Consider the following 18,096-nt stretch of genomic DNA (forward strand, 5'->3'; position numbering starts at 1 on the left):
TTCACTTCAAGTTCAAAACAGATAAGTCACTCATAAATCTATATACATGAGGTGGAAGGACAAACGCAAGTAAATAAATACAAACTAGAGCTGCTAAACTGCAGTTTACTGTTGCAGTACCTCATATATATATATATATATATATATATATATATATATATATATATATATAGATCGGCTATTGTCGGTGTGGTGAGTTACAGCTCTGTTTTTCTGGTTGACTCCTGCCAGTTTCAACCCGTCTGGCTGTCAGCAGTCAGCACTGGAATTAAGGAACAACCTCATAATCATCTTCATTGTACTCCACTCCCGCAACAACCTCATAATAATCCTCAGCGTCCTCCTCTCCTGCACTCTGCCTTCTGGCGCCCTGGAGAAACACAGCAGCAGCCAGCGTTATTAACTCACTGGTTCAACCTATCTTAAAGGGCCTACACCATGCTTTTAAAACTATATTTTTTGTATAAATATATGCTCAAAATTGAGTCTTAGACAGGTTTTAACCCTCAACAAACACTCTGACCATTCTTTTTGTTTGTTCTAGCTCTACTATAATGAGGCTCTCCAGCTGCAATACCAAAACGGCCTCTGTTTGCTCAGGGGCGCATCTAGTGGGGTTTTTCCAGAAAAAAAAGAAGTTTTTTGAAAAAAAAAGAAGTTTTTTGAAAAAAAAAGTTTTGAAAAAAAAAATTTTGAAAAAAATTTTTTTGAAAAAAAAAATATTTTGAATTTTTTTTTGACTTTTTGACAGTTTTTGAAAAAAAAATTGAAAAAAATCTTTTTTTGAAAAAAAAAGTTGAAAAAAAAAGTTTTGAAAAAAAAAATTCTTTTTGAAAAAAAAATGTTTTTGACTCTGAAAAAAAACGGGAAACGCGTGTGACGTCACATGCGTCAACTCTCAGAACAGCACTGTTCTGAGAACCCGTGGAAAGCTTTTCATCTCTGTCTTCCCAAAACCAGAGAAAGACACAATGTACAGAAATAGGACTTTGTGAGGATAGAAGGTGCCAGTGGGACCCCAAAAAAAGGTTTTAAAATAGAAAAAGTGAAAATTCATGGTGTAGGTCCTTTAACACAGTGGTTCTCAACCTTTTCAGGCCGCGACCCCCAAAATAATCATATTTTAACTGAGGACCGACCCCCCACCCTGACGAGCACTAAGAGTCATTTCAATTTGTATAACATGCTTCTGCGTTGTGATGCGTTGTAATATTTGACAATTTGGCCAATGTTTAATTTGTCATTTTAGAGTTACTTTAGAAATGTGCAGATACCGTCTATACACTTAGACTTTGTTAGTTTGTTTACTGTTGAGTGAGAAAATAATGTTGCACATTAAGTTTATCATCTGGGGACCCCCCAAAATAATTCGGGGACCCCCAGGGGGGTTATACTTGCGACAGCAGAGCGCGCAAGTACTGTGTTTGGCTGTGTATGTAGGTAGGTAGGTGTGTGGGTGACTGGGTGTTTGCCCAATCAGGGACCAGCATTTCTGGCAACGTCATCATTAACAGCCAATGAGGGACCAGCATTCCTGGTGACGCCTGTGCAGTTCTAGTTTACATCGCAGTCTTTCATTGAATACCTATACAATACCTTCCAGAGATGATTGAGGATTCGGAATAACAGCAACAGCAGCAGCAACAGCAGTCCGACTGCAACTCTGACAATGTTAGATGGTTGATGAGAAGCTGTATGAGAGAGAGAGAGAGATATGTTGGAACACAACCAATCTGGCCTACATCTTTGCACAAAGTGCCCAAAGTTTGTTGTACGCCCAGGGTCACATTGGCCACGCTTTGCGGGACGCTTAATGAAATTAACTCATAAACTTCACACTAGGTATATGATTTAAGTCTTCCTTTTAACTGAATTTCAAATTATTACTTGAAAAGTCCCTTTCATCCAGGTTACCTCTGACAGTGAGAGAGAGAAACTTGCTCTCAGAGAAGAAGTCATGTGAAAAAACATTGATGTAATAAACGCAGCTGTAGGTCCCTTGGTGAGTGTGGTTTACTGCAGGAAACTGGAAGCTGGCAGTGTGATTTACAGCTGGCAAGGTGTGGTTGCGTGTCGTGTTGGATCCAGTGGTGAGGTTGAAGTAGCCTCCTGGGTACTGTGGCCGGACGGAGCAGGTGACGGCGACACTGGAGCCCTCGAACACCTGCAGCCCCTTCTGCTGGCCCTCGGAAACCCCGTTCATGGAGATGGTGATGTTTGGCTTAAACAGCAGACCTGTAACGAGATACAGGCAACTGGCTGACACAACAGCTTTATAAACAGAGCAAGATAAATGAGATTAAACCAAAGTTAAAAAATCACTGGTTTGTTCATCATGAACATCACTGGCCCTGAACAGACAGTGTACAATAACTATTCTGGTCCTAAACTTATAAAACCATGACACTATATAGAAGGTAACATGTCTGTTCACCCAATCTTTTTCCACCGGTCACGCTCACCGCGCTGACCACTTGGTGGGGCGGTACTTGTATTTGTATTTGTTTTACTGAGGATAAGATGAGAAATACGTTTATGGTTAGACAGTTTAGAGTTACCAGCCAGGCGAGCCAGCCACTGCAGAATAGGACCTAAACTCTGTTTAAAATTGCTAACATGACATGAAGAGTGGTGTAAAGTAACAAAGTACATTTACACAAGTACTGTAATTAGGCCTACAATTTTGAGGTTTTTACTTTGCTTGAGTATTTCCAATTTGCAGTGTACTTTTACTTCTACTCCACTAAATCTCGGATCCAAATATTGTACTTTTACTCACTCACTACAATTATTTAAAAACGTAGGTTTTAATGTTTTAATGCCGGGAGGGCGAACAGACCTCTATTCATACAGAATAGTATACAGTAGTATAAAAACACAAGTATCTATTCTCAGAGTATAGAATATGAGTCTCTGTTCCATGGGTAACAGAATGGTATCTGTTCACAGAGTATCAGTATATTATGAGTATCTGTTCCACATCAAGTCATTGTTACCTGAACAGATCACCATCAGCCTGTCAGTGGAATTAATCATCATCTCCTTCATTATACACCCCCTCAGTGAAGTCTCAGACCCAGCACAGGAGGATGTAATCCACCATACAGCTTGGTTTGTAGAAGCAGAACGTCTTTCTGTTGAAACAGCAGAGCCACACCCCAACTGTCTACACACTACAGATGATGACTTCTGGTTCCAGTCAGACCCGCAGTTCACAGGGCTCCACTCTCCCTGGTGTTTGATCTCCAGTAAGCCAATACACTTACTGGTTCCTTCCTCCAACCTGACATCACTGGATACTGTAAATAGACAATACAGTTAGCAGTACAAACTAAGTTAATATTAGTGAAAGTAATTATAAAATGATAGCAAACCAAAAGCATAGTTTGTCTTTTACCTGAGCAGGTGAGACTAACAGCCTTGTCAGACGAGGAGGCGTTTCTAGTTGAGTTGGTTGAACAGTCCTGGAGAGCAGACTCGTTGCCTTCACACTGGAACTCTTCGGTCCACATTGGAGCATCCGCTTCTCCATAGAGCGCCCCCTGGAGGACTGAAGGAGCCCCACAGCCAAGCTCCCTACAGACCACCTCTGCATCCTGCCGGTCAAAGTCATCTTCATGTACTGCGACCCACGACTGATTAGATTTCACCTCCACTCTGCCTGAACACAAACCAGTGCCATTCACCAACCTCACAGACTCTGGAGAGAGAGAGAGAGAGAGAGAGAGAGAGAGAGAGAGAGAGAGAGAGAGAGAGAGAGAGAGAGAGATTTAACCACATCATCCTTCCCCAAGAGTTTCCTCAAAAGCATTGAGGAGTCCCTCCATACTGCTAGTGCTATCTCTCTCTCTCCCTCTCTCACGCACGCACGCACGCACGCACGCACGCACGCACGCACGCACACACACACACACACACACACACATTGTTTCCATTACCTGAACAGCTCACGTTCAGTGTGCCTGTATTCCAGCGAGGCCATATGAAACTATATTTCTCTATCATGACACACTCCCCCAGTAAAGACTCAGATCCAACACAGTACGATGACAACCACCATAGATTGTCTGTGGAACCGGAACTCCTTTCTGTTGAAACAGCAGAGCCACAGCCCAGCTGTCTGCACACTACAGACGATGACTTCAGGTTCCAGTCAGACCAAGCAACCGCTGGTCTCCACGCTCCCTGGTGGTTCATCTCCAGTGTGCCAGTACAGTTACTGGTTCCTCCCACCAACCTGACATCGCCAGGCACTGTGCAGACAGAGACAATTTGGAGCCGGTAAGAAAGGTTATATTACTTTCAACATGAAATAATGCTCCAAACCAAAAGTGTAGTTTGTCTTTTACCGGAGCAGGTGAGTCCCACAGCCTTGTCAGGCGAGGAGGCGTTTCTAGTTGAGTTGGTTGAACAGTCCTGGAGAGCAGACTCGTTGCCTTCACACTGGAACTCTTCGGCCCACATTGGAGGATCCACTTCTCCATAGAGCGACCCCTGGACGACGACTGTATGAGCCCCACAGTCAAGCTCCCTACAGACCACCTCTGCATCCCTCTGGTCAAAGTCATCTTCGTATACTGCGACCCACGACTGATTAGACTTCACCTCCACTCTGCCTGAGCACAAACCAGTCCCATTCACCAACCTCACTGACTCTGAAAACAGAAAGAGAGACGGGGAGGGGAGGGGGGAGAGTAATGCTACCATCAGGAATTAGCCCACAATTCCACTTGAGGAAGTTTGACATAGGGCTGGACCTATGTGCAACTTTAAAGGTGATACACCATGCATTTAAAAAGTATTTATGTCATATTGTTTATGTCCCAAAAAAGTTTTTCAAAAGGTTTGAGGCTAAATTACCACTCCTGAATAGAGAGCCTCTCTCATTTTTGAATGGCTCTCAGAGCATTTCAGCTTCAGTACCACCTTTGGCCTGAACAGAAATGGGACTTTGTGAGGATAGAAGGTGCTAGTGGGACCCCAAAAAAAGGTTTTAAAATAGGAAAAGTGAAATTTCATGGTGTATCACCTTTAAAGATCGCTGTCATTGTTAGAAGTCATTGTTTGTGCGTTACCTGAACAGTTCACTTTCAGTATGCCTGTTTCCAGGCACATCTCAGTGAAATTATAACTCTCCATTAGGACGCACTCCTCCAGCGAAGACTCATAACCAACGCAGTAAGGTGTAAACCACCATACCCGTGTATTTTCAAAACCAGAGCTAATTTCTCTTGAAACAGCAGAGCCGCAGCCCAGCTGTCTACACACTACAGACGATGACCCCAGGTTCCAGTCAGACCAAGCAACCACTGGCCTCCACTCTTCCTGGTGTTTCATCTCCAGCGTACCAGTACAGTTACTGGTTCCTCCCACCAACCTGACATCGACAGAGACTGCACAGAGACAAGACAAGACAGAAAGCAGAACAATTAAATAAGAATATCACTTTCTTACTAATGCTCCAAACCAAGAGTGTATCTTGTCTTTTACCGGAGCAGGTGAGTCCAACAGCCTTGTCAGGTGAGGAGGTGTTTCTACTAGTTGAGTTGGTTGAACAGTCCTGGAGAGCAGACTCGTTGCCTTCACACTGGAACTCTTCGGTCCACAATGGAGCATCGGGCTCTACATAGAGCGCCCCCTGGAGGTCTGAAGGAGCCCCACAGCCAAGCTGCCTACAGACCACCTCTGCATCCTGCCGGTCAAAGTCATCTTCATGTACTGAGACCCACGACTTATTAGACTTCACCTCCACTCTGCCTGAACACAAACTAGCGCCGTTCACCAACCTCACAGACTCTGGAGAGAGAGAGAGAGAGAGAGAGAGAGAGAGAGAGAGGGAGATGATTTAACCACATTTCTCCACGACAGTTGTGTGGTTAACAAAGCGGATTGTTGTTTACCTGAACATACCACCTTCAGTGTGCTGTTGGATGTCAAGGGCTCCCTTGCTCCGCACTCTCTCAGCGAAGACTCGGACCCAACGCAGTGAGACGTAATCATCCATCCATCGCGACGTGTAGAATCAAAGTGAATTTCTGTTGAAACAGCAGAGCCGCAGTCCAGCTGCCTACACACCACAGCTGATGAGTACATGTTCCAGTAAGACAGAAAAACGGCTGGTCTCCATTCTCCGTGGCGGTTAATCTCCAGTGTACCAGTACAGCTACTGGTCCCTCCCACCAACCTGACATCATCATCTGTACAGAAAGGAATCATTTAAGTAATATTTAAAAAGAACATAGGCCTACCTTCAAGATGGTAGTCTGTAATCAAATGTTCTTTCATCCTTGTTTACCTGTAATGTTGTGCATTGCCTTGAGATCTGAGGAGAAAAATCAGAAAATAAACGAGTGCCACTGTAACAGAGTAGAAGATGCCAATAGAGGATGAATATCATATTTGTTCTCCTGTTTGCTGGTATTTATTTGGCGTTCACAGGGTTAGAATGAGTGAATGGTGAATGATGAAAGGTATGATTTATATCAAAACGCAGGGACATAAAAGGTATCCACAACTTTCCAACATCCCATCGTGCATTGCGCAGAAGGCGAGCGGCATTTCCGGCGTCGCAGCCGAGTGTGATCTACAAGCTCACAACGGTTGCATCTGCGACGCGACGTGAGCTTGTATGTCTGCTGTTAACCGGAAGTGTCCCGCAAATAATGCTACAGTAAAGTCTTGCGGAAACAGGTGGATACAGAAATGACAATTAACGGTTTGTTCTAAATTAGTTTGGGCCTTTGACTTTCACTACGAAATTTAGAATTTAACTGGAACACCTGAAATTCCATCAAAATGTCCTATAAAAACAAAATGCCTTCACTATCCTAATGTTATTAGACATATACAGCGTCTTTAGATCGAATTAGATTAGATTGACAGTTCATATTTGGGCACATAAAAATCGCGCTCTTTCGAACAACCATCCTTTCGACCGGAGGGTTAGCCGACTCACTCCACGGAGGTTAGGGTTAGGATGAGGGTTAGAGTCGGGTGTCGAAAAGATGACATGTAGTAACAGCGACACGCTCCCAAATGACAACCCCTGCAGGCCTGCACCATCACCTCCCCTCATGCTGCTCTGTGGTAAAACTGCTGCTCTCTGTGGTGTAACTGACACTTCTATGTGGTGAACTACATTCATCTTAGTTTCTCATACATATCAAGTACAACGTGTAGGGTAGGTATCGACAATCAAGCTATAAGTGACTCTTTCTGTAAAAGGTATTTGTGAATCACTTTGCACGTGTGTGTGTAGGCAGTAGAATTTACGCCAGTGTTATTTAGAAGTGAGGGGCTGAACCATGGGCTGAACCATGGGCATTTGTGCATGCACGCGCAAACTTGAAGCACGAGCAAGTACGAGCAATATTACTGTAACAGCATCACTGATGGCAAAGGTGTCCAGGTTATTTCATTGTATTATTTGGTGAGCAGTAGTAGAAGTTGTATCAATTATTAATTACACAATCAAGGAATACTCAAAATATATTAGAAACAAAACTAAATACGCAGGCAAAGCAAATACGGCAAACACATGGCCTATGAAACACTGCAACATAAATCAAATGCTCATGAAATTTAGCACATTATACGTATTATACTATACGAACATTACGTGCAGGCCTGTTCTATTTTAAATATTTGAATAACCCTTTCTAGGGCACATGCATGTAAAGGTGATACACCATGCATTTAAAAAGTATTTATGTCATATTGTTTATGTCCCAAAAACGTTTTTCAAAAGGTTTGAGGCTAAATTACCACTCCTGAATAGAGAGCCTCTCTCATTTTTGAATGGCTCTCAGAGCATTTCAGCTGCAGTACCACCTTTGGCCTGAACTGCGCCACCCCCCCCCCCCCCCCCCAAAATCTTTTTGAAAAAAAATGTTTTTTGAAAAAAAAAAAAAAAATTAAAAAAGATTTTAATTTTTAATTTATGATGACGTCACAATCGGCAGATGACGTCACAATCGGCAGCAAATCTGGACAGCCTGTTTTGAGAACTCGTGGGATACTTTTAACCTTCGCCTTCTCAAAACCAGAGAAAGACACAATGGTCAGAAATGGGACTTTGTGAGGATAGAAGGTGCTAGTGGGACCCCCAAAAAAGGTTTTAAAATAGGAAAAGTGAAATTTCATGGTGTATCACCTTTAACCCCCCTGATATGAAAGCAGACCGACAACATTCACCTTTAACCCCCCTGATATGCAAGCAGACCGACAACATTCTGTTGCATAGTTTTCCAGTGGAATTAAATAGGTACTAGTTGGGTACAGCTATCATACCAAAATGTTTGCCATGATTAGGAATAATTTTTTTGAATTCATTTAAATACTGTATCACAGAGGAAACTAGAAGCAGTGCTCTTCCGAGCACAGGTCTCCACCAGGCCGTGCGTCCTGGTGGTGCTACTGTATAATAGGCCAATGTAAAAAGGGTGTTCTTCACCTTAGATCTTTCATGGCAATCGGACGCTGCATGCATGATTTGAAGCATTGTGTTCCAAAAATGTGTTTTGCTAAGGTCTACCTGCTGGTGGCGCTATAACAGGCCAATGTGAAAAAGGTAGAATTTGTTCCTTGACCTAGTGGGAATATGTGTGGCAAATTTCACGGTAATCGCAAGCTGTGTTGATGATCTTTTGTTCAAAAACGGAGCAATCCTGCAAACTTTGGAAGCTAATATTAGCCAATCAGGATGGAATATGAAATATCAAACGGATCGGACTTGATCACATGACTATAGAGATACTGTGTACCGATTTGCGTGAGTTTTGGATAAAATCTCAAGGAGTAATATCCAAAAATGTGTTTTACATAAGTCGGCCCAAAGGTGGCGCTATAAAAGGCTGATGTGAAAAATGCAGGGCAAAGGTTTATCCTTAGCCTCTAGGGAGTGCGCTTACAAAGTTTGAAACTGATCGGTGAAGTTATAGGTAAAACCACAAATCGGCCTGTTATAGCGCCACCATGAGGCTGATTTAAAAACATTTATGTGGCATTTCTTTCTCGGCCTAGTGGGAACGTGTGTGCGCGATTTCATGATAATTGCACTTTGCGTTTGTGATTTGAGGCATTTTGTTCAAAACGGCTCAATCCTACAAACTTTGGAAGCCAATCTTAGCCAATCAGGATGGAATATGCAAAATCGGAAAAATCTGTGTCGATCACATGACTGTCGAGATACTGCCTACTGATTTGTAGGATTTTTGGACAAAATCTGTAAGAGTAGTGCACAGAAATGGGTTTTGGGAACATCGGCCACTAGGTGGCGCTAGAAAAGGCCCATTTGAAAAATGGGGCAGAGGTTCTAGATTGGCATCCAGGGAATGTGTGTGCTCACTTTGGCAGCGACCGGGCCAACGGCGACTGAGATTAGGTGCACACAAACTGCGAGGACACACGCACGGACGCACGGACGGACGGACACACGGACGGAGGGGAACTCTCCCCCATGCCTTCGGCTGGTGGAGACAATGACCCTATAGAGCTGTCCCTATTACCGGAGCAGTTGAGTCCAACAGCCTTGTCAGGTGAGGAGGTGTTTCTAGTTGAGTTGGTTGAACAGTCCTGGAGAGCAGACTCGTTGCCTTCACACTGGAACTCTTCTGTCCACATTGGAGCATCCGCTTCTCCATACAGCTCCCCCTGGAGGACTGAAGGAGCCCCACAGCCAAGCTCTCTACAGACCACCTCTGCATCCTGCCGGTCAAAGCCATCTTCATGTACTGAGACCCACGACTGATTAGACTGATCAAACTTCACCTCCACTCTACCTGAACACAAACTAGTGCCATTCACCAACCTCACAGACTCTGGAGAGAGAGACAGAGAGAGAGAGAGAGAGAGAGAGAGAGAGAGAGAGAGAGAGAGAGAGAGAGAGAGAGAGAGAGAGAGAGAGATTATTTAGCCACTTATAGTACTTTGCCCCATAGCAGTGTTGTATGGTGAACATAACAGACTATGCTATTTTTTTCTTTTCTTTTTTTTTCCAAAATGTTTGAAGATTGTATTATTCATAATTAAAATACCATGAGAAGGTTTTAATCTATAATAAAATGTTCTTCTTTCATCCTTGTTTACCTGTAATGTTGTGCATTGCTTTAACCTGGAGAGCTGAGAAGAAAAATAGAACATAAATGAGTGCCACTGTAACAGAGTAGAAGATGCCAATAAAATATAGCCTTTGTATTCCTATTCGTTGTAAACACACTGACTTTCAGTACTAACACACACACACGCACGCACGCACGTACGCACACTGTAAAATAATTCGCTGTAAATTTACAGTAAATTACTGGCTACTAATTGCATTACTTTCACAGTAATTTTCACAGTAAATATTGCACTGTAAATTACTGTAATTTTACAGCTGTGAAATTATGGTAATTCACTGTGATTTAGCAGTATGGATTGCAGTTATTTACTGTAAATATTACAGTAGTTGCCTGTATTTTTACACTATTACTGTGAATGTAATGCCACTCAGTAGGCAGTAATTTACTGTAAATTTACATTTGATCTACAGTAAAATATTGTAAATTTGACTTTAAAGGAATAGTTCGCCCCAAATGACTTTTCCCCTTATTGATTACTCTGGCCATAGAGAATTGAGTTCAATAATATTTTTTAGTTTGATGTTGCATTCCTAAGACAATTTGATTACAATAAATGTACCCCCATTGATTCCAGATGGGGACCCAAATGCATTTAGGTCCGGAATCAATGAGGATACATTTACTATAATCAAAATGTGTTCTTATGAATGCAACAAATACATAAAAATATTATTGAACTCAAATCTCCATGGCCAGCGTAATCAAAAAGGGAAAAAGTCATTTGGGGGTGAACTGTGATTTTACACAAACATCTGCTCAATAAAAACAACAAAAACTAAGACTTCATTTTAACTTTTTATTTAACTATTCCAAGTGCAAAGTGCAACATTTCAAATGGACACAGAACAACAACAGTCCATCTTAAAGCCCTAAACTCAGTCATTCTGTCATTAGTCCATGGGTCATACGAGATGTCGCTCTCAGAAAGGTGGCAAAGGTTACCATGCACACCGACTCTAGCGGCTGATAACACCAATTTAGCTGTGTCTCAGAAAGGGATATATCAAAATATAATCTACAGAAATAGAGCTTTTCAAAAATACATGGTAACTTTTGCCACCTTTTTGAGAGAGACATCTCGTATGGCCCATGGACTCACCCTCATGCCAGTTGGTAACACAGCCTGCACAACTTGGGATAAAAGTGTGACTGGTTTTCTCTGGCAACTGTGTGTTCTATGGACAACCATGTGTTCCTGCAGGCATGAAGGGAAGTAGATGGCTGAACAGTTTTGGCTGAACTGCTCCTTTAAATGGAAAAAGAGAAAACTAAATATAAAACAAACTAAAACATATCAGTGCAGTATGAGGTAGGTATCCACAGTTTGGCCAAATACCTATGAGGTATAACAGTTTTGGCTGAACCGTTCCTTTTAATGGAGAAAAAGAAAACAAAATATAAAACAAACTAAAACATATCAGTGCAATATGAGGTACGTATCCACAATTTGGCCAAATACCAATAAGGTATAACAGTTTTGGCTGAACTCTTCCTTTAAATGGAGAAAAACTAAGCATAATGTAAAACAAACAAAACAATATCAGTGCAGTATGAGTACGTTTCCCCAATTTGGCCAAATACCTATGAGGTATAGTAAGGGATATAACTTTTGCACAGAACTAGCATTGTGGCATTTTTTCCTCAGTGTAAACAATCTTTAAAACAATCACATTTTTGTGCAACAGCAAAACATAAAATCTCAGATTAACCCATTTAGGCCTAGAATTATTGAATGCTTTAACCAGTGAAAAATAGCAGATCTACAAGCTCACAGTGCGGCACCAAGTGCCACGCTGTGAGCTTGTAGATCTGCTATTTTTGAAAAAGTTGTGAAAATGTGTGCAAATCTTTGAATATGTATTTTCAAAGCGAACATTTGTAATGGGGTCCGTGGCCAAATAAATATCATTTTGGGGGTCCTTCACATGAAAAGGTTTGAGAACCACTGACATAGTAGTCTCTCAAGAACAGACTAACTGAGCTCCAGTTAAGTGAAAAGGACCTTTTCTTTGACGATGGCTGGCCAGATTGCTGACATAGAAACATAGGGTTTTTCAAAAAACCTCAGAAGGATTCAAAAGACACTTATAGAATAGGGTCAAAATTCTATTTTTTTTCACACTTAATGCATCTCTTCATTTTCTTTGAAACATGCGTGACAAACCATATTATTGACTGCGTCAACAAGATTCCCTTTTTCAAGCCAATTGTTTTCACATTAGTTGATTGAATCATTACATTATAAACATTGTAAGCAATTTAACTTGTCTATGCCACAAAGTTGTTTTTTTCTTTTTTCTTTTTTGCATCTACGTCCATTCAAAGTCCAAAGTGTTTTCTCAAAAGTGTACTGTATGTCACATACAGTATGGAAGTCCTGAATACCATCAGTCTACATCGACCATTCGAAGTCCACTAGTTTCCTCTGAAGTGTGCTCACATGTGGGTTTATACCTCCACGCTTCTTTGATTTGGAGCCTCTCTCAGGGTTGATGCCCAAGAAGCACCTGTAAACAATAAGACAAGACAACTTTTAGTTTTACATAGATTTATATATTGCATCGTTTATACAAGGCACATGCGGCGTTGCCCCTTTCCCTTTAAAGGGCCACTTCACCTCAGGGACAACCAGATCTTATTGTATTGTTGTTTGGAACACGATCAACACAATCCTGTGTTATTTTTTGTGTTCAATCTGTTTTTTGAGATATTTTAGTATTTCAGCATGTACTAGTGATGCAAAATCCATCACTAGTCATGCTGAAATAGTCAAATATCTAAAAACACAGATTAAACACAAAAAAATTACATAATAATAATTGTGTTGATCGGGTCCCAAACAACAATAAAATAAGATTGGGTTGTTCCAGAGGTGAAGTGGCCCTTTAAGTAAACCCTACACCACAGAAAGAAAGTAATACTGAAAGCAAAGCAAAATTTATACAATATCAATGTTGCAAGCAATCCAGTACAATGTTCATTTCAGTACCAGTAAGACTCCCTAATCGGGAGATAAGCGACCGTCAGGTCACATGTATACAAAAGAGGTTGTTGATTTGCCATCCAATTTGTGTGATTTTAGGCCAAAATCTGTAGTAGTAGAGTTCAAAAAGGTGTTTTAAAATAATTGGCCTGATGGTGGCCTTAGGCCTAGGAGATAGATGCATGTTGATGACATGACTCTAGACATACTGTGTACTGCTTTGTGTGATTTTAGGGCAACATCTGTAGGAGCAGTGTCCATAAATGTGTTTTTCAATCAGCCTCATGGTGGCGCTAGAAGAGGGCCATGTGAGAAATGAGTGTGACGTGAAGTGAAGTGACCTGACTACCTTTGGATAAACTCCAGAGTGCAGGCGCCCTCATCAGGATATTGCAGATTCAAGTTGTAGTAGCTTGCAACAACCGCAGCTATCCCATTGATGATCCCCTCATGTGGTCCCATCACTATTTGGTTTTCAATGGACAGCATCCAGGACACAGGCCTCATTATATCACCTGAACAGAGATACCCATCATGTGAAATTGTAAAAAGGTGAAATGCTAAATGAACAAGATAATAATTTCACTCTGCACAGATGATTAACGGAAATATACCACCTACTCACATAACTATAGGCATTACAGCAATAGGCGAATTAGTCAATTTGTAGTCTCTAATGCTTTTCACTTGCAAAACAAATAGCAAGTCAAAACTCTATCCTGAAATGCAGGAAGAAAGCTATCTTAAATATCTAGTCAAGACACCGATCGGCTTATGTGAAAGGATCATGTAATAATCTTTTTGGGGGGCTAGAGATATACATTCCAGTTATCAACAGTACCTTGGACTATCATGCAGGGGGTGTTTGGTAATGTCTCGGTCCTCTGGACATCAGCGGCTGTAGCACACGGCTGTAAAAAAGAAGAAAAAAAAGAAAGAAAACGTAACTGTAACATACAGTATATCTATGGTATCATAGATTCAACAGGGTGCATAAAAGATAGTCCACTGGGCTCACTGACCTAGAGGTTAATCAGAGGGAATGTTCTGTCAACATGTGAATGAATGAGATTAAATGGATGCAGGTGTAAAATTGAACTATAGTCTAGTGCAGTCACATTCAAACAGCTTTTTAGCTTTTAAACTTACATCAGTCACAAGCACGATGGCTTTCTCAGGCTCCTTGAAGTATGCCATCAGGAGCAGAAGGATACACGCTGCTTTGTCTGAAGCCTCTGGGTCGTATTTAGCCAGGACATCTGCGATCCCTGGATGGCGGTTGAGTTCCTGGCAGAACTTAATAACTGTAATGCCTTTGTTGTTCAGGGCTTCTTGGAATTTGGTGAGGATGGAGACGTCCGTAAGCAGACCAAAATGGTTGTAAAGGCCTCTTAGGGAGAAGAGAAATGGCCATTCCTCCTTAATCTGTGCGATGGCTGGTGCAGGCACACTGTTAAGGTACCGGCGCTGAATGATATAGGTCTTCTCCATCAGAGGTTCAGCTCTACCTGCCCCACCCATCCCTTCCTCTGAGTAAATGTTGTGCAGTTGGCTTTTGATTTCATCTAAGGTCGCCTCAGTCTCTCCAGCAGGAAGTTCTGCAGGGCACCACCTCACACATCCATACTGATCCAATGGGCCTTTTGCCATTTCTCTGGCCCCATCTGCAACCCCAGTGCGGGGTCTTCTCTCTCTGCGTCGCCGTGCAAGAGTATTCTTTCTGTTTTTATATTCCACTCTTGTTTTAATTTGCTGAAGAAGAGCAAAACAGCCATCTCCAAAAACATTTTTTTTCCCAATATCAGCAAAACTATTCGGATAGTCTCTTACAATGCCCCGGGCAATGCTGACACATGCTGCTCTGGTTGGGTTGGGATCATGCTCTAACATTTGGTTCACCACTCCCCTCACCATCTCTTTTCTGTCCACTGCTGATGGTCTTGTTTGATTTTCCACTGCTTTTCGAATTGGTTCTGGCATCCTGTCCCACCTAACCCGGAATTCTTCATGCCAAGGCCTGCCAGGCAGTGTGGGTGAAGACAAAGAAGAATTGGAAGTGCTTTCGGAACTTGACGTTGGGAGAGGTGAAGTACTTTGGAGGGTTGGAGAGGCGACAGCAACACCCTCTACTATTACAAGGTGTTGAAGTCCTACAAGTAAGCAGACAATACATTATGAATACTAGATAGTATTTGTCAAGCAAAATTATTAAATGGTGTAACTTGTGCCATGCTGCTATTATAGACCAACTTTCCATCACCGCCCACTAATGCTGGGCTCTATGCATATACACCATTTTTTTACACCTACTTCCGGGTGTCTTTTGACTTCCTTCACAGGTGTTACTGATGATACTAATGAAGGCTCTGTTTGATTTATTGTACAGTGGTTCTTTTAATTTCAAGGACCCCCGTAAACTCTGTACAAATGGAATCAACAAATGGAATCAAATGGACCCTTGCGGGTCCATTTGATTCCATTTGTACTCAGGAGTTACACACCTGTATGGGGACATTTGGAACCCACTAAAGGACACTTTGAGACCCACTGGTGTAGCAGAGTGTTTCCAGTGAGCCAACATGCACAATATCAGCACCCTGACTCTGTTTGACCAGAATGGAACAGACCCTTCATTACTATCATCTGTAACACCTGTGAAGGAAGTCGAAAGAGGCCCGGAAGTAGAACAAAATGGCGTATATGCATAGAGCCCAATATTCTACACTTTCCTTGCCATTGATGAATATATACGTCATACCATTGTCAGCCACTGGGGGGTACTGTGCACTAATATATGAGACACCACAGGCTGCTCTCTGGGCAGCCTTTGACTGCAAAAAAATCGTTATTCCTTCCCATGGCAGTGACAAAATATGGATTTACCTTGATTCTTAATGCCATTCAGCAATTTCCGATACTGGATTGGTCTAAGGTGTCTCTCCAGATCTGTCTCTTGTACCAAAACAAGGTCTGCCCTGCTCTCCACACCAAGCTCTTCAAACACTTCCAGCAGGGAAGTCAGGGTTTCAACAGAAAGGCCAGGTAGAAATGATAAGACTGCTTCCTTTATTTCTTGACGATTCATTGTCTGAAAGAACAGAGATAATGTCTAACATGAATACATTACTCCAGTGCACAGTATTCCTCCCAAAAATAAACAAAATAGAAACAAGAAAACAACAAACAACATAGTATGTCACAAAATCTGTAATAATCTTAGACAAGGCAGGTATTTGTAATGCATTGCTTAGTCAGAAAATGCCATGACAATAACAAAATCAACAATGCATTTGCTCCCATTAATTTCTGACTTTATACTTCCCAAGTAGTGCATTTTAGCCATCAACCCAGAAGTAATTGGCTCAAATTGTAAGCCAGAAACCTTGAAATACAACTCAGTTTCATTTTTTTAAAGTTAAGGATGGCTGCTGACTTCATATCCACATTTTTTAGGCATAATGTATATTCATGATATAAGCCAGATTTGATCAGTTTGCAATTTGTTTTTATTCTTGGTCCATTTGGGTATGTGGTTGTTTTACCTAAACAGCCTGCATCACTAGCCATGTCTTTACGGTCTGCTTTTGTCACTTGCCTGTTTAAACCACCTCTAAATAAGAATGGTGGAGAGCAAATAGTAACAGGTCATGTACTCTGTAAACTGGAAGAGGATAGTAGTCAAGCAAATCCTCATGCTTGACACAAACATAATCTTCTTGGGCTACTCCTAATTCACAGTAGATGCCCATGTCTATCAACTTCACAAACGTATGTTTCTCTGTCACAAAGTGCACAGAATCATGGTGAACAATGACCAGGTTAATTTTACCAACATAAAGTTCTTCATCACTCTTCCCCAGCAAAACGAACATCCCTTTTCTGTACTCAGTTCCTTTCACTGTGACATTGTTACAAGCCACTGCAGACTCAAACTTGTAACTGGCTACAGATGCCCTGATCCTGTCATTGTAATCATTTACATAAAACTCTGTTTCCTTTTCTACTTGTATTGCAGGGGGGAACAGGTTGCCTGCACTCAAGTAGGCTTGCAGAAGTTGGTGTCTCTCTGCCAGAGTTTTGCAAATATTTTTGAAATTGTGTAATTTTCTTGCACACTGCTTGAAAAACGTGTGTTTGCTTTCAAACCTCAGAGTCCACAGGCGGATAAGTGGGCCAAAGTCTATGATAAGCTCTGGATAATGGCTCAAATAATGATGCTTGGGCTTCAGGGGATGATCAGGGAAGAGCTTTTTCCTGTGGTATATGTACTCTTCAATGATGACTTTCAGATATGCTACCTGGCCTGCAGTAATGGCTGGTGCACAGACAAGTTCCACTATCTCTCGCAGCTGCAAAATGAGCTGCCACACCTCATTGTCACAAGGATCTTTAATCCTGTCACCCACCAAGAGAGGTAGCAATCTGAGAAAGCACCAGTTTTGAACCGCATGCCCACTTAGTCTCTCACTGTCAGGAGAGAGGTCTGCCGGTTTGTCATTGCCATCATTTCCTTGATATTTGAATTGGTTCTTACACCGATTTAATTGCAGGCAAGTAAAATGCTTCTCCTTAACTAAATGACCAATGAACAAAGCAAGGTCATAAGTCACAACGCCCTCAAACAGGTCATGTCCTAAGCATGGTGGGAGGCCAGGCTGGCAAACATGGAAATTAACAAGCTGGTTGAAAGGAGAGTCAGACTTGATCCCACATACAGAGTTGGTGCTACTGGTTTCTAGATCTTGCAAATGACTTTGATAGGATTGTGGTGTTCTTTTGGTACCACACAACTGTGGGTCATTCATGAATGCATCTCTTTCTATCTCACAGTAGCGACAGAAATGAGTGGCCCGACTGAAGTTTTCCAAAAAGCCCCCAACAGAATGGGACCCCAAGTTGTCTCCTGAAATTGCAACCAAAGTGCTTTTTAAAAAAGTGCCATCACTTATCACAAAACCTCTCTCCTCCAGGAGTTTAAGGTCCTTAATCAAT

The 18,096-nt window shown here is 41.8% G+C and overlaps 1 protein-coding gene across 1 annotated transcript; it reads right to left on the reverse strand.

Moving 5' to 3' along the window:
- Positions 1 to 268: 268 nt before the first annotated feature.
- On the reverse strand, positions 269 to 17,479 carry LOC308304157 (uncharacterized protein; the record flags this gene model as incomplete). Its single annotated transcript, XM_080748716.1, has 10 exons — positions 269 to 370; positions 2,018 to 2,235; positions 4,350 to 4,505; positions 5,491 to 5,646; positions 9,507 to 9,659; positions 12,576 to 12,628; positions 13,454 to 13,619; positions 13,946 to 14,015; positions 14,254 to 15,121; positions 17,475 to 17,479. The coding sequence occupies 10 exons, from the start codon at positions 17,477 to 17,479 to the stop codon at positions 269 to 271; spliced, it is 1,947 nt and encodes a 648-aa protein (XP_080604842.1).
- Positions 17,480 to 18,096: the final 617 nt, after the last annotated feature.

The sequence above is a fragment of the Nannobrachium achirus genome (assembly GCF_963921795.1).
Source record: "Nannobrachium achirus genome assembly, chromosome: 19".
NCBI classification, from domain to species: Eukaryota; Metazoa; Chordata; class Actinopteri; order Myctophiformes; family Myctophidae; genus Nannobrachium; species Nannobrachium achirus.